This window comes from Coregonus clupeaformis, chromosome 15, assembly GCF_020615455.1.
Source record: "Coregonus clupeaformis isolate EN_2021a chromosome 15, ASM2061545v1, whole genome shotgun sequence".
NCBI classification, from domain to species: domain Eukaryota; kingdom Metazoa; phylum Chordata; class Actinopteri; order Salmoniformes; family Salmonidae; genus Coregonus; species Coregonus clupeaformis.
In genome coordinates, this window is record NC_059206.1 from 6457015 (window position 1) to 6483173 (window position 26159).

General features: G+C 42.9%; 1 protein-coding gene across 2 annotated transcripts; it reads left to right on the forward strand.

Moving 5' to 3' along the window:
- The first annotated feature begins 994 nt into the window (after positions 1-994).
- p2rx4a (purinergic receptor P2X, ligand-gated ion channel, 4a) lies at positions 995-26159 on the forward strand. 2 transcript variants are annotated; one of them, XM_041897573.2, is made up of 12 exons: positions 996-1320; positions 1634-1781; positions 2405-2476; positions 14183-14255; positions 16496-16592; positions 16695-16775; positions 19989-20130; positions 25044-25180; positions 25364-25457; positions 25597-25662; positions 25839-25934; positions 26088-26159. In XM_041897573.2, the coding sequence occupies exons 1-12, from the start codon at positions 1178-1180 to the stop codon at positions 26106-26108; spliced, it is 1170 nt and encodes a 389-aa protein (XP_041753507.1). In that variant the 5' UTR covers positions 996-1177; the 3' UTR covers positions 26109-26159. The 2 variants fall into 2 exon arrangements, with proteins under 2 accessions (XP_041753508.1, XP_041753507.1); XM_041897574.2 differs by lacking the exon at positions 2405-2476 and having other exon boundaries at positions 995-1320.

The following is a 26159-nucleotide window of genomic DNA, read 5'->3' on the forward strand; positions in this document are numbered from 1 at the left end:
CCCTTAGGAATAAAAAAAATTAAAGGTGTGAACTGGAAAGGAAATTGTGTTGGGAGAGAGTTGAGTTATTGACTGGACTGGTGGGGGTCGGGCGTGCAGGCGGCTCGGGCTGGCTGGTCGGTCTGGCTGAAATTTGATATAGAAGATGTCTTAATAAAGACAATCAAAAGTATTTTTATTTTTTCAAGAGTTGTTCATTTGTTAGGCTATTGGTTAAAGGTGCAACACAATATGACCACCCATACACACACAAAAAAAAAATGTATGCACGCATGACTGTAAGTCGCTTTGGATAAAAGCGTCTGCTAAATGGCATATTATATTATATTATTATGTATTATTGAATTACCTTTGATCTAGTTCAGTCTTATTAACCACTTAAACATATTTAATAATAATCTCCTACCTAGCTTGATGACTGTAGGCATTTTTGCTTACTTTTTGTTCTAAATGGAGATGGATTGTGTAAAAATGCAGAAAATGAGCTTTAGATGGCCCAAAATATTTGGGGGGAGGACCCCCAGTCCCCCCACCAGGTTATGTCCCCCCCACTTCTAAAACCAAAGTGGTGCAGCTGCCACCGCCACCAACAGTTTGGCAAAGGGTACCAAAGGTCAGACTTTTACTAGAGAGGATAAAAAACCTTATGAACTCTCTTTGCTTTTACTGCTCTGTGAACTCATTTGACATTTGCCATACTAGATGGTAGGTCTAAATATGAAAAATTATGCGTCAGCTCAAAGTAGCTTGTTTCATTATTGGGAAATGAAACGGAACCGCTTCAATCCAAACGAATGCGGAAGACAGGGAAATTACAGTGGGAGTGAAAGTTCGGTTAGTGCTATCCGGGATCCTTGGGACTTCCCTACACTAAACCCTAACTTTAACCTTAAGCCCTTACCCTTACCCTAGCCATAACCATAACCATAACCATAACCATAACCCTTACCTAACCCTAACCTTAACCCTTTTAAATGTCAACTTCACTAGGGGGTGGGGTGGTAGGGACGTCCCAAGGATCCCGGATAGCACGGACCGTGAAAGTTAAACTGCAGGTTAGTTTTTTTCGAAAACGCGTGACATTCAGTGGAAGATATCCTTAAAATGGTCGGGTTATCTCGTTCTTTCTAACGATACAAAATAGCGTTTTGAATCCGCTTTTTCGGAGGCAGCAAACATGATGAAAGAGAGGGGATGTTGTGCGTCCATCTGTCAATGTTTTTTCGAATATTCAACGCCGAAAATTCTTGTAATTCGGAGCTTCAAGGTTGGAACCGTCAACAGAATCACGCAGGCTTTAGTGATTGCATATGTGATCGGGTAAGTGCGCATAAAGACTAATGGTATGCTACCACATGACATTCTAACAATTTCATATTGACTTATGTTTACTAATCAAACAAAGTGGTTTCGTCAGTACCCCCTTCCTACACTGCCATCATAGCCACAGCTGTCACAAGATTTTTTGGCAATACTTCACTTATTTTCATATGTATTTTATGTAAAAAATATACAATGATTTCTCTTGTGATTCACCCCATATTATACTTTTAAGCCCCATGGACCTGGGCATAAAGGTAAGCCCATAATACATTGACCACTGCTTTGCATGCCCTCTTGCACACCTATGCAGGTATGTCTGTGTGGTGAACAAAGGCTACCAGGAGACAGATGCAGTCCTCAGCTCTGTCACGACCAAGGTGAAGGGCATCGCCCTGACCAACACTTCCGACCTGGGCCTGCAAATCTGGGATGTGGCAGACTATGTCATCCCACCACAGGTATCACCCAGACGTATAGAAGATGAGGTATAGGCCTGATATATTGTAATCACCACCACTAAATACAAGTACCCCTTTACTTCTCCCAGTCACCTGATGTCAGGCTGACTGACATCCATCATGGTGGGTGTGCCCTCAACTTCACTGGCACAGTGGTGCTTTATGGTTCCTGCATGTTTCACTTTTGCTTTGTGCACATTTAGGCTTTTGGGCCAGTGGGGGTGACCTTGTACACAAAGAAATTAGAAAATCAATTGGGAGTAGGATACCGCTGCTCTGACTAAAACATGGAATGTGTGTTAGAGATGAAACAACTGTGTCCTAGTAACTTTATTTCAAACAAAAGCCATGTGAATTTTTTATTTATTTATTTGTACCTTTATTTAACTAGGCAAGTCAGTTAAGAACAAATTCTTATTTACAATGATGGCCTACACCGGCCAAACCCGGACGACGCTGGGCCAATTGTGCGCCGCCCTATGGGACTCCCAATCACGGCCGGTTGTGATACAGCCTGGAATCGAACCAGGGGGTCTGTAGTGACGCCTCAAGCACTGAGATGCAGTGCCCATTGATGATTGTATGTTTGAGAGAAGTAATTTGAGTTTTTTGGCTTGTGGCAGGAGGAGAGCACATTCTTTGTGTTGACGAACCTGCTCATCACTCTGAACCAAACTCAGTCGCACTGTCCAGAGGTAAGACAACATACTGAATATCCCATCCACCTGACATCCCATTTGATCAAATATACGTTAATGTTCATGGAAAAGGCTCTAACTTTCTACTTTCTACATTTTGATCTAAAGCTTCCATTTTATTACAACATCTAGGATAAGTTGTACAATGACTTTGCGGAAGTGAGAATGTCTCAGAGTGCCTGTGCCTGTGTGCAGCCGGAATGGATATTTTCAAGGACAATGGCTGAAGCCAAAATGTTTGAGTGACTTGGATAACCGAAAGGCTCTATTTGGCTCACAGTATGCATTCCTTAAGGATTTCATAGCAGCTAGTCATTACTCACTATTGTTTTATTGTCTTGTAATAGAGCTGGACAGCTTGTAGTCCTAGAAAACTGAATGTGTTATCATTTTCTACCTCTGGTTCATTGGCCAATCTTATGGGAGAAATTAATGGGGAAAGAATAGGGTTTTGGTATAAATGGCGAAAATTAGGTCTGATGTTAACACAGGCTTAGTAGATCTTACATGTTTTGTTCTATGAGATAATATCAGTCAGTTAACATGACCTTTATGAATTATGAAGCCTTTATGTGCTTTGTGCTTGTTTTGATTATCTAAATGCTTAAAATTTCACAGTGACATTTTAGCCATATTAGCATAGACATAACCAGGGCTGGCGGTATGGTGGGCCCGCCCACCATACCGTACTTCCATGCCCGTCCTGCAGATGTAGAATGCAGATGTAGAAGCACAGTGGCTAGGAAAAACTCCCTAGAAAGGCAGAAACCTAGGAAGAAACCTAGAGAGGAACCAGGCTCTGAGGGGTGGCCAGTCCTCTTCTGGCTGTGCCGGGTGGAGATTATATGAGTACATGGCCATTTAAATCAAATCAAATCAAATCAAAATGTATTGGCCACATGCACCGAATACAACAGGTGCAGACATTACAGTGAAATGCTTACTTAAAGCCTTTAACCAACAGTGCATTTATTTTTTAATAAAATAAAGTAAAATAAAACAACAACAAAAAAGTGTTGAGAAAAAAAAGAGCAGAAGTAAAATAAAATAACAGTAGGGAGGCTATATATACAGGGTGGTACCGGTGCAGAGTCAATGTGCGGAGGCACCGGCTAGTTGAGGTAGTTGAAGTAATATGTACATGTGGGTAGAGTTAAAGTAACTATGCATAAATAATGAACAGAGTAGCAGCAGCGTAAAAAGATGGGGTGGGGGTGGGGGGGGCAGTGCAAATAGTCCGGGTAGCCATGATTAGCTGTTCAGGAGTCTTATGGCTTGGGGATAGAAGCTGTTGAGAAGTCTTTTGGTCCTAGACTTGGCACTCCGGTACCGCTTGCCGTGCGGTAGCAGAGAGAACAGTCTATGACTAGGGTGGCTGGAGTCTTTGACAATTTTGAGGGCCTTCCTCTGACACCGCCTGGTATAGTGGTCCTGGATGGCAGGAAGCTTGGCCCCAGTTATGTACTGGGCCGTACGCACTACCCTCTGTAGTGCCTTGCGGTCGGAGGCCGAGCAGTTGCCATACCCAGGCGGTGATGCAACCAGTCAGGATGCTCTCGATGGTGCAGCTGTATAATTTTTTGAGGATCTGAGGACCCATGCCAAATCTTTTCAGTCTCCTGAGGGGGAATAGGCTTTGTCGTGCCCTCTTCACGACTGTCTTGGTGTGTTTGGACCATTATAGTTTGTTGGTGATGTGGACACCAAGGAACTTGAAGCTCTCAACCTGTTCCACTGCTCTCAACCTGTGGACTACAGGAAAAAAAAAAGAGGACTGAGCAGAATGGGGGCGTGCTCAGTCCTCTTTTTTTTCCTGTAGTCCACAATCATCTCCTTTGTCTTGGTCACGTTGAGGGAGAGGTTGTTATCCTGGCACCACACGGCCAGGTCTCTGACCTCCTCCCTATAGGCTGTCTCATCGTTGTCGGTGATCAGGCCTACCACGTGTCGTCGGCAAACTTAATGATGGTGTTGGAGTCGTGCCTGGCCATGCAGTCATGGGTGAACAGAGAGTACAGGAGGGAACTGAGCACGCACCCCTGAGGGGCCCCCATGTTGAGGATCAGTGTGGCAGATGTGTTGTTACCTACCCTTACCACGTGGGTGCGGCCCGTCAGGAAGTCCAGGATCCAGTTGCAGAGGGAGGTGTTTAGTCCCAGGATCCTTAGCTTAGTGATGAGCTTTGAGGGCACTATGGTGTTGAATGCTGAGCTGTAGTCAATGAATAGCATTCTCACATAGGTGTTCCTCTTGTCCAGGTGGGAAAGGGCAGTGTGGAGTGCAATAGAGATTGCATCATCTGTGGATCTGTTGGGGCGGTATGCAAATTGGAGTGGGTCTAGGGTTTCTGGGATAATGCTGTTGATGTGAGCCATGACCAGCCTTTCAAAGCACTTCATGGCTACAGACGTCAGTGCTACGGGTCGGTAGTCATTTAGGCAGGTTATCTTAGTGTCCTTGGGCACGGGGACTATGGTGGTATGCTTGAAACATGTTGGTATTACAGACTCAGTCAGGGACATGTTGAAAATGTCAGTGAAGACACTTGCCAGTTGGTCAGCACATGCTCGGAGTACACGTCCTGGTAATCCATCTGGCCCTGCGGCCTTGTGAATGTTGACCTGCTTAAAAGTCTTACTCAAATTGGCTACGGAGAACGTGATCACAGTCATCCGGAACAGCTGGTGCTCTCATGCATGCTTCAGTGTTGCTTGCCTCGAAGCGAGCATAGAAGTGGTTTAGCTCGTCTGGAAGTCTTGTGTCACTGGGCAGCTCGCGGCTGTGCTTCCCTTTGTAGTCTGTAATAGTATTCCAGCATGACAATGACCCAAAACACACGGCCAAGGCAACAAAGGAGTGGCTCAAGAAGAAGCACATTAAGGTCCTGGAGTGGCCTAGCCAGTCTCCAGATCTTAATCCCATAGAAAATCTGTGGAGGGAGCTGATGGTTCGAGTTGCCAAACATCAGCCTCGAAACCTTAATGACTTGGAGAAGATCTGCAAAGAGGAGTGGGACAAAATCCCTCCTGAGATGTGTGCAAACCTGGTGGCCAACTACAAGAAACGTCTGACCTCTGTGATTGCCAACAAGGGTTTTGCCACCAAGTACTAAGTCATGTTTTGCAGAGGGGTCAAATACTTATTTCCCTCATTAAAATGCAAATCAATTTATAACATTTTTTACATGTGTTTTTCTGGATTTTTTTGTTGTTATTCTGTCTCTCACTGTTCAAATAAACCTACCATTAAAATTATAGACGGATCATTTCTTTGTCAGTGGGCAAACATACAAAATCAGCAGGGGATCAAATACTTTTTTCCCTCACTGTATGGCCTTATACAGCTCATTCAGTGCAATCTTAATGCCAGCATTGGTTTGTGGTGGTAAATAGACAGCTATGAAAAATATAGATAAACTCTCTTGGTAAATAGTGTGGTCTACAGCTTATCATAAGATACTCTACCTCAGGCGAGCAAAACCTTGAGACTTCCTTAGTATTTGATTTTGTGCACCAGCTGTTGTTTACAAATATACACAGACCGCCACCCCTTGTTTTACCGGAGTCAGCCGTTCTATCCTGCCGATGTAGCGTATAGCCCGCTTGCTGTATGTTGTCCATGTTGTCGTTCAGCCAAGACTCGGTGAAACATAAGATATTACAGTTTTTAACGTCCCGTTGGTAGGATAACCGTAATCTTAGGTCATCCAATTTATTCTCAAATGATTGAACATTGGCTAATAGGATTGATGGAAGAGGCAGTTTACTCGCTCGCCGTCGGATTCTTACAAGGCACCCCGACCTACGTCCACGATATCTCCGTCTCTTTCTCATGCGAATGACGGGGATTTGGGCCTTGTCGGGTGTCTGTAGGATATCCTTCGCGTCCGACTTGTTGAAGAAAAGTTATTCGTCCAATACGAGGTGAGTAATCGCTGTCCTGATATCCAGAAGCTCTTTTTGGTTATAAGAGATGATGGCAGAAACATTATGTACAGAATAAACTACAAATAACGCGGAAAAACACACATAATAGTACAATTGGTTAGAGGGCTGTAAAACAGCAGCCATCTTCTCCGGCGCCATTCTATAAGGCCAGATTGTTCTTCAAGATGTTCAAACGTTCATAGATGACATGCAGGGTCAAATAATAATCAGTGGTTGTAGAGGGTGCAACAGGTCAGTACCTCAGGAGTAAATGTCAGTTGGCTTTTCATAGCCGAGCATTCAGAGGTAAAGACAGCAGGTGCGGTAGAGAGAGAGAGTCGAAAACAGCAGGTCCAGGACAAGGTAGCACGTCTGGTGAACAGGTCACGGTTCTATAGCCGCAAGCAGAACAGTTGAAACTGGAGCAGCAGCATGACCAGGTGGACTGGGGACAGCCAGGAGTCATCAGGCCAGATAGTCCTGATGCATGGTCCTAGGGCTCAGGTCCTCCGGGAGGGAAGGGAGTGGGCGAGAGAGAGAATTAGAGGTAGAATACTTAAATTCACACAGGACACCAGATAAGACAGGAGAATTACGAAGATCTCCTCCACCGCACAAGTCCGAAAGGGGTGCAAAACAGGACAGGAAGATCATGTCTGTGACTCAACCCACTCAAGTGATGCACCCCTCCTAGGGATGGCATAGAAGAGCACTAGTAAGCCAGTGACTCAGCCCCCGTAATAGGGTCAGAGGCAGAGAATCCCAGTGGAGAGAGGGGAGCCGGACAGGCAGAGACAGCAAGGGCGGTTCGTCGCTCCAGTGCCTTGCCGTTCACCTTCGCACCCCTGGGCCAGACTACACTCAATTATAGGACACACTGAAGAGATTAGTCTTCAGTAAAGACTAAAACGGCCTCCGGAGTGGGGCAGTGGTCTAAGGCACTGCATCGCAGTGCTTGAGGCGTCACTACAGACCTGGGTTAGATCCCAGGCTGTGTCACAGCCGGCCGTGACCAGGAGACCCATAAGGAGGCGCACAACTGGCCCAGCGTCGTCCGGGTTAGGGGAGGGTTTGGCTGACTTCGGTCACCAGCTGGACAGTGTTTCCTCCGACACATTGGTGCGGCTAGCTTCCGGGTTAAGAAGCTGTGCGGCTTGTAAGGTCGTGTTTCGGAGGACGCATTGCTCTCAACTTTCGCCTCTCCTGAGTCCGTAGAGGAGTTGCAGCGACGGGACAAGACTGTAACTACAAATTGGGGAGAAAAAGGGGTAAAAAAAAAAGGAAATACTTAGTCTGCGTCTCTCACATGGATCGGCAGACCATTCCATAAAAATGGAGCTCTATAGGAGAAAGCCCTGCCTCCAGCTGTTTGCTTAGAAATTCTAGGGACAATAAGGAGGCCTGCATCTTGTGACCGTAGCGTACAAGTAGGTATGTACGGCAGGACCAAATCGGAGAGATAGGTAGGCGCAAGCCCATGTAATGCTTCGTAGGTTAGCAGCCCTAGCCTTAACAGGAAGCCAGTGTAGAGAGGCTAGCACTGGAGTAATATGATCAAATCTTTTGGTTCTAGTCAAGATTCTAGCAGCAGTGTTTAGCACTAACTGAAGTTTATTTAGTGCTTTATCCTGGTAGCTGGAGAGTAGGGCATTGCAGTAGTCTAATTTAGAAGTGACAAAAGCATGGATGAGTTTTTCTGCATAATTTTTGGACAAAAAGTTTCTGATTTTTACAATGTTACGAATATGGAAAAATCCTTGAAATACACTTGATATGATCATCAAAAGAGGGATCAGGGTCCAAAGTAACGCAGAGGTCCTTCAAAGTTTTATTTGAGACGACTGTACAACCATCAAGATTAATTTTCAGATCAAACAGCAGATCTATTTGTTTCTTGGGACCTAGAACTAGCATGTCTGTTTTGTCTGAGTTGAAAAGTAAAATATTTGCCGCCATCCACTTCCTTATGTCTGAAATACAGGCTTCCAGGGTAGGCAATTTTGGGGCTTCACCATGTTTCAACCAAATGTACAGCTGTGTGTCATCAGCATAGCAGTGAAAGTTGACATTGTGTTTCTGAATGACATCACCAAGAGGTAGAATATATAGTGAAAACAATAGTGGTCCTAAAACAGAACCTTGAGGAACACCGAAATGTACAATCAATTTGTCAGAGGACAAACCATCCACAGAGACGAACTGACATCTTTCCGACAGATAAGATCTAAACCAGGCAAGAACTTGTCCGTGTAGACCAATTAGGGTTTCCAATCTCTACAAAAGAATGTGGTGATCGATGGTGTCAAAAGCAGCACTAAGGTCTAGGAGCACGAGGACAGATGCAGAGCCTTGGTCTGATGCCATTTAAAAGGTAATTTACCACCTTCACGAGTGCAGTCTCAGTGATATGATGGGGCCTAAAACCAGATTGAAGCATTTGGTATACATAATTTGTCTTCAGGAAGCTTCAGAAGCTTTTTCCCAAAAAATTGAGAGGAATGGGAGATTCACATTAACATTTTCCGGGTCAAGGTTTGGCTTTTTCAAGAGAGGCTTTATTACTGCCACTTTTAGTGAGTTTGGTACACATCCGGTGGATAGGGAGCCATTTTTTATGTTCAACATAGGAGGGCCAAGCACAGGTAGTAGCTCTTTCAGTAGTTTAGTTGGAATAGGGTCCAGTATGCAGCTTGAAGGTTTAGAGGCCATTACTATTTTCATGAATGTGTCAAGAGATACAGGATTACAAAACTTGAGTGTCTCCATTGATCCTAGGTCCTGGCAGTTCTGTGCAGACTCAGGACAACTGAGCTTTGGAGAAATACGCAGATTCAAAGAAGAGTCCGTAATTTGCTTTCTAATGATCATGATCTTTTCGTCGCAGAAGTTAATGAATTCATCACTGCTGAAGTGAAAGCTATCCTCTCTTGGGGAATGCTGCTTTTTAATTAGCTTTGTGACAGTATCAAAAGTAAATGTTGTATTGTTTTTATTCTCCTCAATTACGTTGGAAAAATAGGATGATCGAGCAGCAGTGAGGGCTCTTCCATATTGCACGGTACTGTCTTTCCAAGCTAGTCGGAATACTTCCAGTTTAGTGGAGCGCCATTTCCGTTCCAATTTTCTGGAAACTTGCTTCAGTTCTCGGGTATTTTCTTTATACCAGGGAGCTAATTTCTTGTGACAAATGTTTTTAGTTTTTAGGGTTGCGACTGCATCTAGGCTATTACGCAAGGTTAAATTTAGATCCTCAGTTAGGTGGTTAACCGATTTTTGTACTCCGAGGTCCTTGGGTAGGTGGAGGGAGTCTGAAAGGGCATCTAGTAATCTTTGGGTTTTCCGAGAATTTATAGCACGTCTTTTGATGATCCTTGGTTGGGGTCTGAGCAGATTATTTGTTGCGATTGCAAACGTAATAAAATGGTGGTCCGATAGTCCAGGATTATGAGGGAAAACTTTTAGATCCACAAGATTTATTCCACGGGACAAAACTACATCCAGGGTATGACTGTGGCAATGAGTAGGTCCGGAGACATGTTGGACAAAACCCACTGAGTCGATGATGGCCAAGACGTGCGCTGACAGAAAGACGCATCAATCTCAATTAAAGCACCCGAGCGAGGAAAACAGCGCCTCTCTGTCTTAGTATGTGTAGAACATGTATCTGATGCTGTCTGGACCAAAAGAGTATGGCATGTCATACTATTTCTGGCCAGACAGCATCAAATACATGGGCTAAATATAGGGGGGGCGCTGTTTCACTGGCTCGGATGCGTTCTCCGGTAATATAGTTTCAGCAGAGAGGAAGAGACAAAGTGAGAGGGCTCAATCTCGCCAAAGTCGGTCCATAATAAGCTCAATGCGTTTCTATGGAAATAATATGCAGACCTAAGCTTGTCGCCTTCCTTCCCTCCTTTGGGACAAACCGTGGAGACATGAGCTTGTCGTCATTATATACAGATCTCTGATTTCAGCCTCTTGCAAATTGGAAAGGAAAGTTGGCAGGTGCACATTGCACTGTCAGGATGCTGGATAGCCCTAAAGTAAATTGATGTTTTGCCAAACATATATAATTACTCCTGTCTAAATAAAATCATCCAAAATACTTCACCAGGGAGCATGACTTGGCCACAGAGTATCATTAGCTTATTTAAAAAAAAAATAGCTGTGGATCGTTTGGGAAGTATGTTTGGGAAGCCCGCTATTTGGGTAGTGTGCGTAGCAATAGGTCTAGCTGATTTGAGTTGTGGCTGTCAATGAAAAGCGTTTAAAATATGTGTGAAGATAATGTGTCTTGAGTATAATTTAAAATGTTGCATCAAGAAGAAGGGTAGGGGGGTGTGGCAAATACATGGTGAGTCTCCAGAATGCATTGCATATGTAGGAAAGTGCCCATTTGGGAATGTCTTATTTCTGATTGTCTTAACTCACCACTTATACCGCGCATTTTGTCTTCGCCTCACACAAGTCAACAAAGTCTGTTTTTTAACATCCATTGCGAATGATACTGTAGTTCCTCAGTATTTTAAAAATATTTCCAACACTCCTGGCCTCGATAATCACCAAGCCTCGGTGTGAAAGAGCAAAACATTGTGATCAGATGATCCCATATATCCAGTGGAAACGTCATTAAAAAAACATATTTCTGTCCTGAGCTCACTGGCGCAGGAAGCTTTTGAGGGCCCGGAATAGGCTAGTGATACAATGTTGCAAGTTCGTTAGCGACAGCTTCTGGCCAGACCCTGTGATAATTTGATACAATGTTGAACTTCACTAGCAATAGCTCAAGTCAAGACAGATAGAAAGGGAGGCAGACAGGCGGAGTAGAGAGATGAATGTGATCGAAAGAACCTGAATTTTAATCAGGATATGTTCTACTATTTTTATTTGTAGGCTTTTGGCCTATGTATTTTACTTAGTTGATGTTGGAAGTTATAGGCCTAATGCTGCATTGGCCTATAGGCTATCATTTCTTTAGCCCCCAATGGATCACAGTGGATCAATGTGTCCATATTGCAGAGGCTAGTGCTCTCACCTTAGTTGAATTTTAACTTTTAGATTTTTATAATTTTATTTCCGATTTTTATGATTAACCACGTGACAATGATTTTGAGAAACAAAAACGTTATTATTTAAATGAAACTGTTCCACAGAAATATATAAATGCTTATATAAATATTCATAACTGGAAAACAGATCGGTAGAAATGGTAGGATAAATTGTAAGCTTCCCCAAACTTGAAACTCATGAGCTTCTTCTTCTTCCAGTTTATAATAGCAATAAGGCATGAGGCGGTGTGGTATATGGCCAATATACCACAAACCCCTGAGGTGCCTTATTGCTATTATAAACTGGTTACCAAAGTAATTAGAGCAGTAAAAATACATGTTTTGTCATACCTGTGGTATACGGTCTGATATACCACGGCGGTCAGCCAATCAGCATTCAGGGCTCGAACCACCCAGTTTATAATGGCGATTACACAATTTAATGTGCATCCCGCCACCTACTATGCGGGATGGAAACAGGATTTCCCCAAAAAACTCAACTACCAAAAAACAAATAAATAAATACAAAATCAAACAACTTGTCTGTTAAAAATTTATTAATAAAACAGATCTGATCCCTACACAGGCTCAAGGGGAACCTGGGAGAGCGGGTGTTATGAGTTTCTAGGGTATCAAGTAATTCATGATGCAAGAAGATATTTAACACTTAGATGGAGAGTTCATTCAAATATTTAATAGGTACCGTGGTTCGTTAACAAAAGGAGCATGCTCTGCCTCTTGCCATTCCGAACTACTGAACAAAGAAAATATCTCAGTTTATATACCTTCTGTTACACGTTTCTTCAACAACATCTGTTAACCCTCAGTGGGCACTCCCTTCTTTGATGTTATTACCTTGTACCCCAAGTCAGTATATCATGTCCATCAATAATTCTAAGATAAACCTCAGTAATCTCCCTCGACATAATGGAATCCTTGGTATTCAGACTGTGCGGCGCCCAGAATCACTTATCTACTAAATTTAACCTGTTCCCACCACCATGAAAAGCCATCATAACAGCGGGTTGTCTGGTGCCAGTACTACTTGCAAGTCTTCCGATGTAAAATCCTTGAGTCCCAAAAACCTTTCTGCCGCAGCCACAATAATGTCTAGTTTCTTAGACTTCTTTGAGACTTGTGCTGTACAGTTTATAACTGTGGCAATGAACGCAACAAAATCCACCTTTTTAACACACAGGGTATATTTTTTCTGGCAGCAAACATTTACTACAGGCTGTGGTGTATCCACTACCATCTCTTCACTGGAATCACTTATTTCCTCAATTATTTTGATCGCCTCCGCATAGGAGATTCGATTGACGGCTCTAACTTTTGCCACCTCAATTTCCTTCACCCTTACAGGGCACTCCAGGAACTCAGGATCATGATCCCCACCACAATTGCAACACCGCGTCCTTCTACACACCGTTCTTCAGTATAATGTTTGTCTGCACACACTTGAAACATGGCCAAATCCTTTACAATTCTTACACTGCAGTGGTTTGGGGACAAAAACTCTTACGGCGTATCTTACATAACCAAGCTTCACATGCGTAGGTATTTGCTCTTTATCAAAAAACAACAGGACCGACAGACTTTCTTTTTTTTTTTTTCATTCACCCAGCGGGTCAGACGCCGGGCACCAACCACACCAGGAATTCTCTTCAGGTACTCAATCTGAACATCCGTCGTCACCCCTGAGATGACTCCTTTGACGGGTGCTCTACTCCGAAGTTCAAAACACAAAAATTATGTTGTCCGGGTTCTTTTGAGGTCCACTGCAATCTTCCTCTGCTCGTCAGAAATACAATGAATCAAAATAAGACCGCTCCTGGTCACTCTGACAGACTCCACTTTTCCAAGAGCATACTTCACCATTTGACACCTCAAACGGGTTTCCCACATATACATCCTTACTCAACAACCGCATCCCAACAAGAACTGATTCATTATCATTTACACACGTATCCTCCACTCCAATTTTAGACAATTTCCTTTTTGTTCTAGTTTTCGATATTACTGTTGTCCATTCAGAACATTCGTCTTCACCAAATTTACTCGACGCGCTGCTTAATTCGAACTCATCAACCACTTCCGCCACCTTCCCAAAACTCATGAGCTGCCTACGCTCTTTACTATTACACACATAGGAGGGAAAAAAACGGGCCTGCCTATGGAAATCAAATGCCCGTCCAACTGATTTGTTCTGGCACCGGGTCTGGACATAAGTCAAAACACCTCAAACCAAAACATGGTATTAATAACAAGATACAACGAGCTGAAACGAGCCACCTACGATTCCCCACATAGCAGCTTATTGTCATTGTTGTTCGCTATCTGACCGGTCAGAATCTATAGGTTTTGGCCAACGAGTAAGCCTCCATTAGTGCCTACAAAGAGACGCCATTACTATTGCTTTCTATTGGATGAAGTCCAGCCCTCGAGTCATGTGCATGATAGATAAGTTAAAGATGCACTATAAGAATGTAGTTGCTAATTGTTTATGTCAAATTTTGCTTTGAAAATTGGCTGTATGATTTATATACATAAGCAATGTATTATTAGCATTATATTGTTTATCTCATTAAATCACACAAACCTGTTTTAGGCAAACATGCTTTTTAGGGGACCCGTTTTTGGCACTCCCAGAGGCTGAAGTTCTGTATAGCATATAAGTCTGATATATTTTTAAGCTTTAAAGAATTACACTCATGCTGTGATGCGTTCAGGTCCCAAAAACTGGTTTTGACTGCACCTCAGACAGGGACTGCAAGGCTGGCTCACGTGATACCCGAGGCAATGGTAAGGATATTAAGATTTTGACATTGAGGAAATCGTCATTGATCATTTCTATAACTGAGTTATCATGCATTATGATCTAATCCTTGTTCTACGTTTGAGATGTAGATTATCATGCTTTCTGTAAAATAAAAATGCATTGTATTGTCACTGGATGGTAGCATTACATTTTAGTCATTTAGCAGACGCTCTTATCTAGAGCGACTTACAGTAGTGAGTGCATACATTTTCATACTTTTTTCATACTGGTCCCCCGTGGGAATCAAACCCACAACCCTGGCATTGCAAGCACCATGCTCTACCAACTGAGCATTACCATTCCATAATCATTACAGTACCATGTCATATGTCGAGAGCTTGCGCCTTCAGAAAGTATTCATACCCCTTGACTTATTCCACATTTTGTTGTGTTACAGCTTGAATTAAAAATTGATTAAATAAAAAAAAAGATCACCCATCTACACACAATAATGACAAAGTGAAAACATGTTTTAGTAGTTTTTTTCAATTTATTGAAAATTAGATACAGAAATATCTAATTTACATAAGTATTCACACCTCTGAGTCAATACATGTTACAATCACCTTTGGCAATGATTACAACTGTGAGTCTTTCTGGGTAAGTCTCTCTAAGAGCTTTGCACACATTCTTTAAACTCTGTCAAGTTGGTTGTTGATCATTGCTAGACAGCCATTTTCAAGTCTTGCCATAGATTTTCAAGCCAATTTAAGTTAACTGTAACTAGGCCACTCAGGGACATTCAATGTAGTCTTGGTAAGCAACTCCAGTGTATATTTGGTCTTGTGTTTTAGGTCAGTGTCTCCCAACCTTGGTCCTCGAGTACCCCCAACAGTACATAGTTTCGTTGTAGCTCTTGACAAACACACCTCATTCAACTCATTGAGGGCTTGATGATTAGTTGACAAGTTGAATCAGGTGTGCTTGTCCAGGGTTACAATAAAAATGTGTACTGTTGGGGGTACTCGAGGACCAGGGTTGGGAAACACTGTTTTAGGTTATTGTCCTGCAGAAGGTGAATTTGCCTCCCGGTGTCTGTTAGAAAGCAGACAGAACCAGGTTTTCCTCTAGGATTTTGCCTGTGCTTAGTAAGCTCTATTCCGTTTCTTTTTAATCCTAAAAAAACCCTAGTCCTTGCCGATGACAAGCATACCCATAACATGATGCAGCCACCACCATGCTTGAAAATATGAAGAGTGGTACTCAGTGAAGTGATGTGTTGTTGGATTTGCCCCAAACATAATGCTTTGTATTCAGGACATAAAGTTCATTTCTTTGCCACATGTTTTGCAGTTTTACTTTAGTGGCAGTTCTCTTCTATCACAGCCATTAAACTCTGTAACTGTTTTACCATTAGCCTCATGGTGAAATCCCTGAGCGGTTTCCATCCTCTCCGGCAACTGAGTTAGGAAGGATGCCTGTATCTTTTTATTGATACACCATCCAAAGGGTAATTAATACCTTCCAATGCCCTTCTTTGGGAGGCATTGGAAAACCTCCTTGGTCTTTGTGGTTGAATCTGTGTTTGAAATTCACTGCTCGACTCAGAGACCTTACAGATAATTGTATGTGTGGGGTACAGAGATGAGGAAGTATTTCAAAAATCATGTGAAATATTATTATTGCAACTTATTATGACTTTTTAAGCAAATTTTACTCCTGAACTTACTTAGACTTGCCATAACAAAGGGGTTGAATACTTATTGACTCAAGACATTTCAGCTTTTCATTTTGTATTACATTTCTAAAAACATAATTCCACTTTGCCATTATGGGGTATTGTGTGTAGGCTTGTGACACAAAATCTCAATTTAATCCATTTAAAATTCAGTCTGTAACACAACAAAATGTGGAAAAAGTCAAGCGGTGTGAATACTTTCTGAAGGCACTGTAGAAGGTTCTAGCTGCATTTTTTTCACAAAATAAATATTGACATAGCCTTGTTCTGTTCAATGTTCTCTACCTATATAGTACTCTAAATACCCCAATTCATGTTTTTAAATTCAAAAGAATACAATATAAAAATTGCTGACACGATTCAAACCTCATTGAAAATGTAAAGCCAATTATCTCAGAATCATATTTTTGCAGATAGAACCTTATAGTCCCAAGCTCTCAATGTGTCAATTATATTTAAAGACAGTCTGCCACTTACTTGTAGAATGAGAGGCACATGATTGTTTTTCACTAACGTTCTCCTTTAAAAGTGTCCATCTCCCCTCAGGTGTTCAGACTGGGAAATGTGTGAAGTACTCAGCTGCGGAGAAGACATGTGAGGTTCTGGCTTGGTGCCCACTGGAGTTAGATAAGGAACCTCCCAAGTAAGAACTATTGAGTACCAAGGTGGAAAAGGTTGCATTTGCTTTAATTTTACATAATCCATCTAGAATGTTTTAATAATTTCACAATATAATTTTCTTTAGTCCTCCAATGTTGGCAGATGCTGAGAACTTCACAGTGCTTATAAAGAACAGCATCCGATACCCCAAATTCAACTTCAATAAGTAAGTCAAGTTTTAACATTTCTGTGACTTGATAAATATGTTAGGAGCTAAATTATATTTAAGATTTGATAATCCATCATACTATATGTTGATAAGCAACTGCTTGCTAAGGTTAGGGTTAGGTTTAGAATAAGGGCGAGGGTTAAGTTTAGGGTTAGGATAAGGGTTAGGATTAGCTTTAGTAGATACACTACATGACCAAAAGTATGTGGACACCTGCTTGTCGAACATCTCATTCCAAAATCATGGGCATTAATATAGAGTTGCTCCCCCCTTTGCTGCTATAACAGCCTCCACTCTTCTGGGAAGGCTTTCCACTAGATGTTGGAACATTGCTGCGGGGACTTGCTTCCATTCAGCCACAAGAGCATTAGTGAGGTCGGGCACTGATGTTGGGTGATTAGGCCTGGCTCACAGTCGTTCCAATTCATCCTAAAGGTGTTCGAAGGGGTTGAGGTCAGGGCTCTGCGCAGGCCAGTCAAGTTCTTCCACACCGATCTCGACAAACCATTTCTATATGGACCTCGCTATGTGCACGGGGGCATTGTCATGCTGAAACAGGAAAGTGCCTTCCCCAAACTGTTGCCACAAAGTTGGAAGCACAGAATCGTCTAGAATGTCATTGTATGCTGTAGCGTTGAGATTTCTCTTCACTGGATCTAAGGGGCCTAGCCCGAACCATGAAAAACCCCAGACCATTATTCCTCCTCCACCAAACTGTACAGTTGGCACTATGCATTGGGGCAGGTAGCGTTCTCCTGGCATCCTCCAAACCCAGATTAGTCCGTCGGACTGCCAGATGGTGAAGCGTGATTCATCACTCCAGAGAACGTGTTTCCACTGCTCCAGAGTCCAATGGCGGCGAGCTTTACTCCAGCCGATGCTTGGCTTTGCGCTTGTGTGTGGCTGTTCGGCCATGGAAGCCTATTTTATGAAGCTCCCTACGAACAGTTCTTCCAGAGGCAGCTTGGAACTTCCAGAGGCAGTTTGGTAGTGAGTGTTGCAACCGAGAACAGACAGACAGCACTCGGTGGTCCCATTCTGTGAGCTTGTGTGGCCTACCACATCGCGGCTGAGCCGTTGTTGCTCCTAGACGTTTCCACTTCACAATAACAGCACTTCCAGTTGACCGGGGCAGCTCTAGCAGGGCAGACATTTGACGAACTGACTTGTTGGAAAGGTGGCATCCTATGACTGTGCCACGTTGAAAGTCACTGAGCTCTTCAGTAAGGCCATTCTAATGCCAATGTTTGTCATTGGAGATTGCATGGCTGTGTGCTCGATTTTATACACCTGTCAGCAACGGGTGTGGCTGAAATAGCTGAATCCACTAATTTGAAGGGGTGTCCACATACTTTTGTGTATACAGTGGGGAAAAAAGTATTTAGTCAGCCACCAATTGTGCAAGTTCTCCCACTTAAAAAGATGAGAGAGGCCTGTAATTTTCATCATAGGTACACGTCAACTATGACAGACAAAATGAGAAGAAAGAAATCCAGAAAATCACATTGTAGGATTTTTAATGAATTTATTTGCAAATTATGGTGGAAAATAAGTATTTGGTCAATAACAAAAGTTTCTCAATACTTTGTTATATACCCTTTGTTGGCAATGACACAGGTCAAACGTTTTCTGTAAGTCTTCACAAGGTTTTCACACACTGTTGCTGGTATTTTGGCCCATTCCTCCATGCAGATCTCCTCTAGAGCAGTGATGTTTTGGGGCTGTCGCTGGGCAACACAGACTTTCAACTGCCTCCAAAGATGTTCTATGGGGTTGAGATCTGGAAACTGGCTAGGCCACTCCAGGACCTTGAAATGCTTCTTACGAAGCCACTCCTTCGTTGCCCGGGCGGTGTGTTTGGGATCATTGTCATGCTGAAAGACCCAGCCACGTTTCATCTTCAATGCCCTTGCTGATGGAAGGAGGTTTTCACTCAAAATCTCACGATACATGGCCCCATTCATTCTTTCCTTTACACCAGGGTTCTTCAATCCTGGTCCTGGAGGGCCGAAACACCTCTGTTTTTCATCCTCTCCTTCTAATCAGGGGCTAATTCAGACCTGGGAAAACCAGGTGAGTGCAATTAACTACCAGGTAGAAATAAAAAACAGAAGTGTTTCGGCCCTCCAGGACCAGGATTGAAGAACCCTGCTTTACACGGATCAGTCGTCCTGGTCCCTTTGCAGAAAAACAGCCCAAAGCATTATGTTTCCACCCCCATGCTTCACAGTAGGTATGGTGTTCTTTGGATGCAACTCAGCATTCTTTGTCCTCCAAACACGACGAGTTGAGTTTTTACCAAAAAGTTATATTTTGGTTTCATCTGACCATATGACATTCTCCCAATCCTCTTCTGGATCATCCAAATGCACTCTAGCAAACTTCAGACGGGCCTGGACATGTACTGGCTTAAGCAGGGGGACACGTCTGTCACTGCAGGATTTGAGTCCCTGGCGGCGTAGTGTGTTACTGATGGTAGGCTTTGTTACTTTGGTCCCAGCTCTCTGCAGGTCATTCACTAGGTCCCACCGTGTGGTTCTGGGATTTTTTTGTGATAATTTTGACCCCACGGGGTGAGATCTTGCGTGGAGCCCCAGATCGAGGGAGATTATTAGTGGTCTTGTATGTCTTCCATTTCCTAATAATTGCTCCCACAGTTGATTTCTTCAAACCAAGCTGCTTACCTATTGCAGATTCAGTCTTCCTAGCCTGGTGCAGGTCTACAATTTTGTTTCTGGTGTCCTTTGACAGCTCTTTGGTCTTGGCCATAGTGGAGTTTGGAGTGTGACTGTTTGAGGTTGTGGACAGGTGTCTTTTATACTGATAACAAGTTCAAACAGGTGCCATTAATACAGGTAACGAGTGGAGGACAGAGGAGCCATAAAAAATCCTACAATGTGATTTTCTGGATTTTTTTTCCAAAATTTGTCTGTCATAGTTGACGTGTACCTATGTTGAAAATTACAGGCCTCTCTCATCTTTTTAAGTGGGAGAACTTGCACAATTGGTGGCTGGCTAAATACTTTTTTCCCCCACTGTATATAGTGTAGTTGAAATGTTACTGAGTCTGTAGAGGATCTACAGATGGACTATCCAAATAAAGCGATACCAAGATTTGCTGCATTGGGCCATCCAGTGATAAACAATGGAATTGCAGTCAGAGCGACTGCATGTAACACTATAACTATGATATTTTTGTCTGTTCTACAGAAGGAATATCTTGCCCTATGTCAACAAGACCTACTTGGAACAATGTGTATTCAATCGCATCACTGACCCAGACTGTCCGATCTTCAGACTCAAAGACATGGTCACAGAGGCCAATGAGGACTTTCAGACCATGGCTGTCCATGTAAGTGCCTGCATGTTTTTAAAAACTCCCAAATTACTGTCCATGTAAGTGCCTGCGTGTTTTTTTTAAAACTCCATAATTACTTAGCATTTGGTAAGTTGGGGATGTACACTGAGTATACAAAACATTAAGAACATTGTTACTTACTGTCTTCCAGCCTAAAAAATTGCTTCCCATAACATGTACAGTACAAGTGTTAGCTTACACCCACACCTATCAGGTCATATGTCGATTTAGATACTGATATGTCATGACCTTATTCTCTTGATTGGATGAGGGTTAACCAGAATATTTTTCTGCGAACTACCCTAAAGGCTACACTGAGTATACAAAACATTAAGAACACCTGCTCTTTCCATGATCAAATATAATCAAATCAAATTGTATTTGTCACATACACGTGTTTAGTAGATGTTATAGCGGATGTAGCGAAATGCTTGTGCTTCTAGCTCCGACAGTGCAGTAATATCTAACAAGTAATATCTAACAATTTCACAACATATACCCAATACACACAAAACTAGTAAGGAATGGGATTTAAGAATATATACATATATGGACAAGCAATGACAGAGTGGCATGGACTAAAATACAGTAGAATATTATAGAATAGAATGCAGTATATACATATGAGATGAGTAGTGCAAGATATGTAAACATTATTAAAGTGACTAGTGTTCCATTTCTTAAAGTGGCCAGTGATTTCAATAGGCAGCAGCAGCCTCTAATGTGCTAGTGATGGCTATTTAACAGTCTGATGGCCTTGAGATAGAAGCTGTTTTTCATTCTCTCGGTCCCAGCTTTGATGCACCTGTACGGACCTCGCCTTCTGGATGATAGCGGGGTGAACAGGCAGTGGCTCGGGTGGTTGATGTCCTTGATGATATTTTTGGCCTTCCTGTGACATCGGGTGCTGTAGTTGTCCTGGAGGGCGGGTAGTTTGCCCCCGGTAATGCGTTCGGCAGACCGCAACACCCTCTGGAGAGCCCTGCGGTTGCGGGCGGTGCAGTTGCCGTACCAGGCGGTGATACAGCAGCCTGACAGGATGCTCTCAATTGTGCATCTGGAAAGGTTTGTGAGGTTTTTAGGTGCTAAGCCGACTTTCTTCAGCCTCCTGAGGTTGAAGAGGCTCTGTTGCGCCTTCTTCACCACACTGTCTGCGTGGGTGGACCATTTCAGTTTGTCGGTGATGTGTACGCCAAGGAACATGAAGCTTTCCACCTTCTCCACTGCGGTCCTGTCGTTGTGGATAGGGGGGTGCACCCTCTGCTGTTTCCTGAAGTCCACAATCATCTCCTTTGTTTTGTTGATGTTGAGTGAGAGGTTATTTTCCTGGCACCACACTCCCAGAGCCCTCACCTCCTGCTTGTAGGCGGTCTCTTCATTGTTGGTAATCAAGCCTACTACTGTTGTGTTGTCTGCAAACTTGATGATTGAGTTTGAGGTGTGCTTGGCCACGCAGTCATGGGTGAACAGGGAGTACAGGATGGGGCTGAGAATGCACCCTTGTGGGGCCCCAGTGTTGAGGATCAGCAAAGTGGAGATGTTGTTTCCTACCTTCACCACCTGGGGGTGGCCCGTCAGGAAGTCCAGGACCCAGTTGCACAGGGCGGGGTTCAGACCCAGGGCCTCGAGCTTAATGATGAGCTTGGAGGGTACTATGGTGTTGAATGCTGAGCTATAGTCAATGAACAGCATTCTTACATACAGTTGAATTCGGAAGTTTACATACACCTTAACCAAATACATTTAAACTCAGTTTTTCTGCAATTCCTGACATTTAATCCTAGTAAAGATTCCCTGTCTTATGTCAGTTAGGATCACCACTTTATTTTAAGAATGTGAAATGTCAGAATAATACTAGGGAGAATGATTTATTTCAGCTTTTATTTCTTTCATCACATTCCCAGTGGGTCAGAAGTTTACATACACTCAATTAGTATTTGGTAGCATTGCCTTTAAATTGTTTAACCACAAGCTTCCCACAATAAGTTGGGTGAATTTTGGCCCATTCCTCCTGACAGAGCTGGTGTAACTGAGTCAGGTTTGTAGGTCTTCTTGCTCTCACACGCTTTTTCAGTTCTGCCCACACATTTTCTGTAGGATTGAGGTCAGGGCTTTGTGATGGCCACTCCAATACCTTGACTTTGTTGTCCTTAAGGCATTTTGCCACAACTTTGGAAGTATGCTTGGGGTCATTGTCCATTTGGAAGACCCATTTGCGACCAAGCTTTAACTTCCTGACTGATGTCTTGATGTTGCTTCAATATATCCACATAATTTTCCTTCCTCATGATGCCATCTATTTTGTGAAGTGTACCAGTCCCTCCTGCAGCAAAGCACCCCCACAGCATGATGCTGCCACCCCCGTGCTTCACGGCTGGGATGGTGTTCTTCAGCTTGCAAGCGTCCCCCTTTTTCCTCCAAACATAACGATGGTCATTATGGCCAAACAGTTCTATTTTTGTTTCATCAGACCAGAGGACATTTCTCCAAAAAGTACGATATTTTTCCCCATGTGCAGTTGCAAACCGTAGTCTGGCTTTTTTATGGCGGTTTTGGAGCAGTGGCTTCTTCCTTGCTGAGTGGCCTTTCAGGTTATGTCGATATAGGACTCGTTTTACTGTGGATATAGATACTATTGTACCTGTTTCCTCCAGCATCTTCACAAGGTCCTTTGCTGTTTTTCTGGGATTGATTTGCACTTTTCGCACCAAAGTACGTTAATCTCTAAGAGACAGAACACGTCTCCTTCCTGAGCGGTATGACGGCTGCATGGTCCCATGGTGTTTATACTTGCGTGCTATTGTTTGTACAGATGAACGTGGTACCTTCAGGCGTTTGGAAATTGCTCCCAAGGATGAACCAGACTTGTGGAGGTCTACAATTATTTTTCTGAGGTCTTGGCTGATTTCTTTTGATTTACCCCATGATGTCAAGCAAAGAGGCACTGAGTTTGAAAGTAAGCCTTGAAATACATCCACAGGTACATCTCCAATTGACTCAAAATATGTCAATTAGCCTATCAGAAGCTTATAAAGCCATGACATCATTTTCTGGAATTCTCCAAGCTGTTTAAAGGCACAGTCAACTTAGTGTATGTAAACTTCTGACCCACTGGAATTGTGATACAGTGAATTATAAGTGAAACAATCTGTCTGTAAACAATTGTTGGAAAGATTACTTGTGTCATGCACAAAGTAGATGTCCTAACCGACTTGCCAAAACTATAGTTTGTTAACAAGACATTTGTGGAGTGGTTGAAAAACAAGTTTTAATGACTCCAACCTAAGTGTATGTAAACCTCTGACTTCAACTGTAGGTATTTCTCTTGTCCAGATGGGATAGGGCAGTGTGCAGTGTGATGGCGATTGCATCGTCTGTGGATCTATTGGGGCGGTAAGCAAATTGAAGTGGGTCTAGGGTGACAGGTAAGGTAGAGGTGATATGATCCTTGACTAGTCTCTCAAAGCACTTCATGATGACAGAGGTGAGTGCTACAGGGCGATAGTCATTTAGTTCAGTTACCTTTGCTTTCTTGGGTACAGGAACAATGGTGGCCATCTTGAACCATGTGGGAACAGCAGACTGGGAAAGGGAGAGATTGAATATGTCCATAAACACACCAGCCAGCTGAGGACGAGGCTAGGGATGCCGTCTGGGCCGGCAGCCTTGTGGGGGTTAACATGCTTAAATGTCTTAATCATGTCGGCCATGGAGAAGGAGAGGCCACAGTCCTTGGTAGTGGGCCTCGTCAGTGGCACTGTGTTATCCTCAAAGCGGCCGAAGAAAGTGTTTAGCTTGTCTGGAAGCGAGACGTCGGTGTCGGCGACGTGGCTGGTTTTCCTTTTGTAGTCCGTGATTGTCTGTAGACCCTGCCACATACGTCTCGTGTCTGAGCCGTTGAATTTCGACTCCACTTTGTCTCTATACTGATGTTTTGCCAGTTTAATAGCCTTGCGGAGTGAGTAGCTACACTGTTTGTATTCTGCCATATTCCCAGTCACCTTCCCATGGTTGAATGCGGTGGTTCGCGCTTTCAGATTTGCGCGAATGCTGCCATCTATCCACGGTTTCTGGTTAGGGTAGGTTTGACCAGGTGAATCCAGTTGAAAGTTATGATCCCTTATTTGATGTCACTTGTTAAATCCACTTCAGTCAGTGTAGATGAAGGGAAGGAGACAGGTTAAAGAAGGATTTTTAAGCCTTGAGACAATTGATACATGGATTGTATATGTGTGCCATTTCATAGGGTGAACAAAATATTTAAGTGCCTTTGAATGGGGTATGGTGGTAGGTGCCAGGCGCACCAGTTTGTATAAAAACCTGCAACACTGCTGGGTTTTATACACTCAACAGTTTCCCATGTGTATCAAGAATGGTCCACCACCCAAAGGACATCCAGCCAACTTGGCACAACTGTGGGAAGCATTGGAGTCAACATGGGCCAACATCCCTGTGGAACGCTTTCGACACCTTGTAGAGTCCATGCCCTGACGAATTGAGGCGGCAGGTAGCTTGGTGGTTAAGAGCGTTGTGCCAGTAACCGAAAAGTCGCTGGTTCTAATCCCCAAGCCGACTAGGTGAAACATCTGTCGACGTGCCCTTGAGCAAGGCACTTAACCCTAATTGCTCCTGTAAGTCGCTCTGGATAAGAGCGTCTGCTAAATGACTAAAATGTAAAATGTTCTGAGGGCAAAAGGGGGGGGTTGCAACTCAGTATTAGGAAGGTGTACCTAATGTTTGGTATACTCAGTTTATATTAGTCAAAATGTCATGATATGTCTTGTGGCATTATGATGCATGTAGAGTAATCTAACATGCATCATAGCATCTTATGTCTCAGCTGGTTTTCATTTGTAAAATCCATGTAAACTGTGTACTCCGTATCTACGTTGATTGTCTTTGTCTAGGGTGGGGTTATGGGTGTCCAAATCCGTTGGGAATGTGATCTGGACATGCCAAGCAGCTGGTGTGTGCCTAGGTACACCTTCCGTCGCCTGGACAACAAGGACCCAGTGAACAATGTGGCGCCTGGATACAACTTCAGGTATAGGTGTTGAACTTTTGTTTTTAGACTACAACCACATCGATAGATCGATTTATCTCTGAGTAACACATTTGTTGGACCCCAAATTATTACAACCATAGGTAGTGTAAATAGAAAATATTGATGTTCATTTGTTTTTTAAGACGATTTTTGGCAACACTCTTTGCTTTTCTTTTCCCACAGATTTGCCAAATATTACAAAAACGGTAACAATGAAGAGACAAGAACATTAATCAAAGGATTCGGAATACGCTTCGATGTAATGGTTTTTGGTCAGGTGAGCTCTCACAGAAACAATCTAAGCCCTTTTGAACTATGATATGGTTATTTTAATGTCATAAAATAATGAATGAAATGGCCTTATAGTTATAAAATCCTGGTGTTCTAGTTAAACTGGTTAAATGTCTCTGCTTCAGGCTGGAAAATTTAACATAGTGCCAACACTGCTGAATCTTGGTGCTGGTCTTGCCCTCCTTGGCTTGGTAAGTATAGTACTTCTATCGCATGCTGTAGGTGTTGTCGTTACGGTAACTGTATATGTATGTTTAATGGGTAAAATGTTATCCTTTATAAAGGGTTTATATATGGTATCACTAGAACATGGTCAGTTGCATACGATTGTTTATTTATATTAATTGCAAGTTTCTACTCTTTGAAGGTGACTGTTGTTTGTGATTGGATTGTGCTGACATGCATGACGAAAAAAAATATCTATAACGAACAGAAATATTCTTATGTTGATGACTTTCAATTGGTGAGTAATAGTTGTTCTAATTTAAGAATTACCTGTTCAATACTGATAATGTAAAGAATCGTACGTATTCAGCCTTTTTGGCCAAATGTCATCATACTTGATAATAGTTCAGTTTTTTCAATCCCCTTATAATATAAATTTTCTGTTTTAAAGCTTTCAAATGAAACACCATAAAGCCACGGCGAATCATGTCGAGCAGAAACAACTGTGTATACAGCATATCAA

Bases quoted from the DNA above. Each gene is read 5' to 3' on its own strand.
- p2rx4a (XM_041897573.2), top strand. From the start codon at position 1,178: ATGATGAAAGAGAGGGGATGTTGTGCGTCCATCTGTCAATGTTTTTTC. The intron at 2,477-14,182 runs GTAAGACAACAT...TGATGCGTTCAG, and splicing joins CTCAGTCGCACTGTCCAGAG to GTCCCAAAAACTGGTTTTGA. The intron at 20,131-25,043 runs GTAAGTGCCTGC...GTCTTTGTCTAG, and splicing joins TTCAGACCATGGCTGTCCAT to GGTGGGGTTATGGGTGTCCA.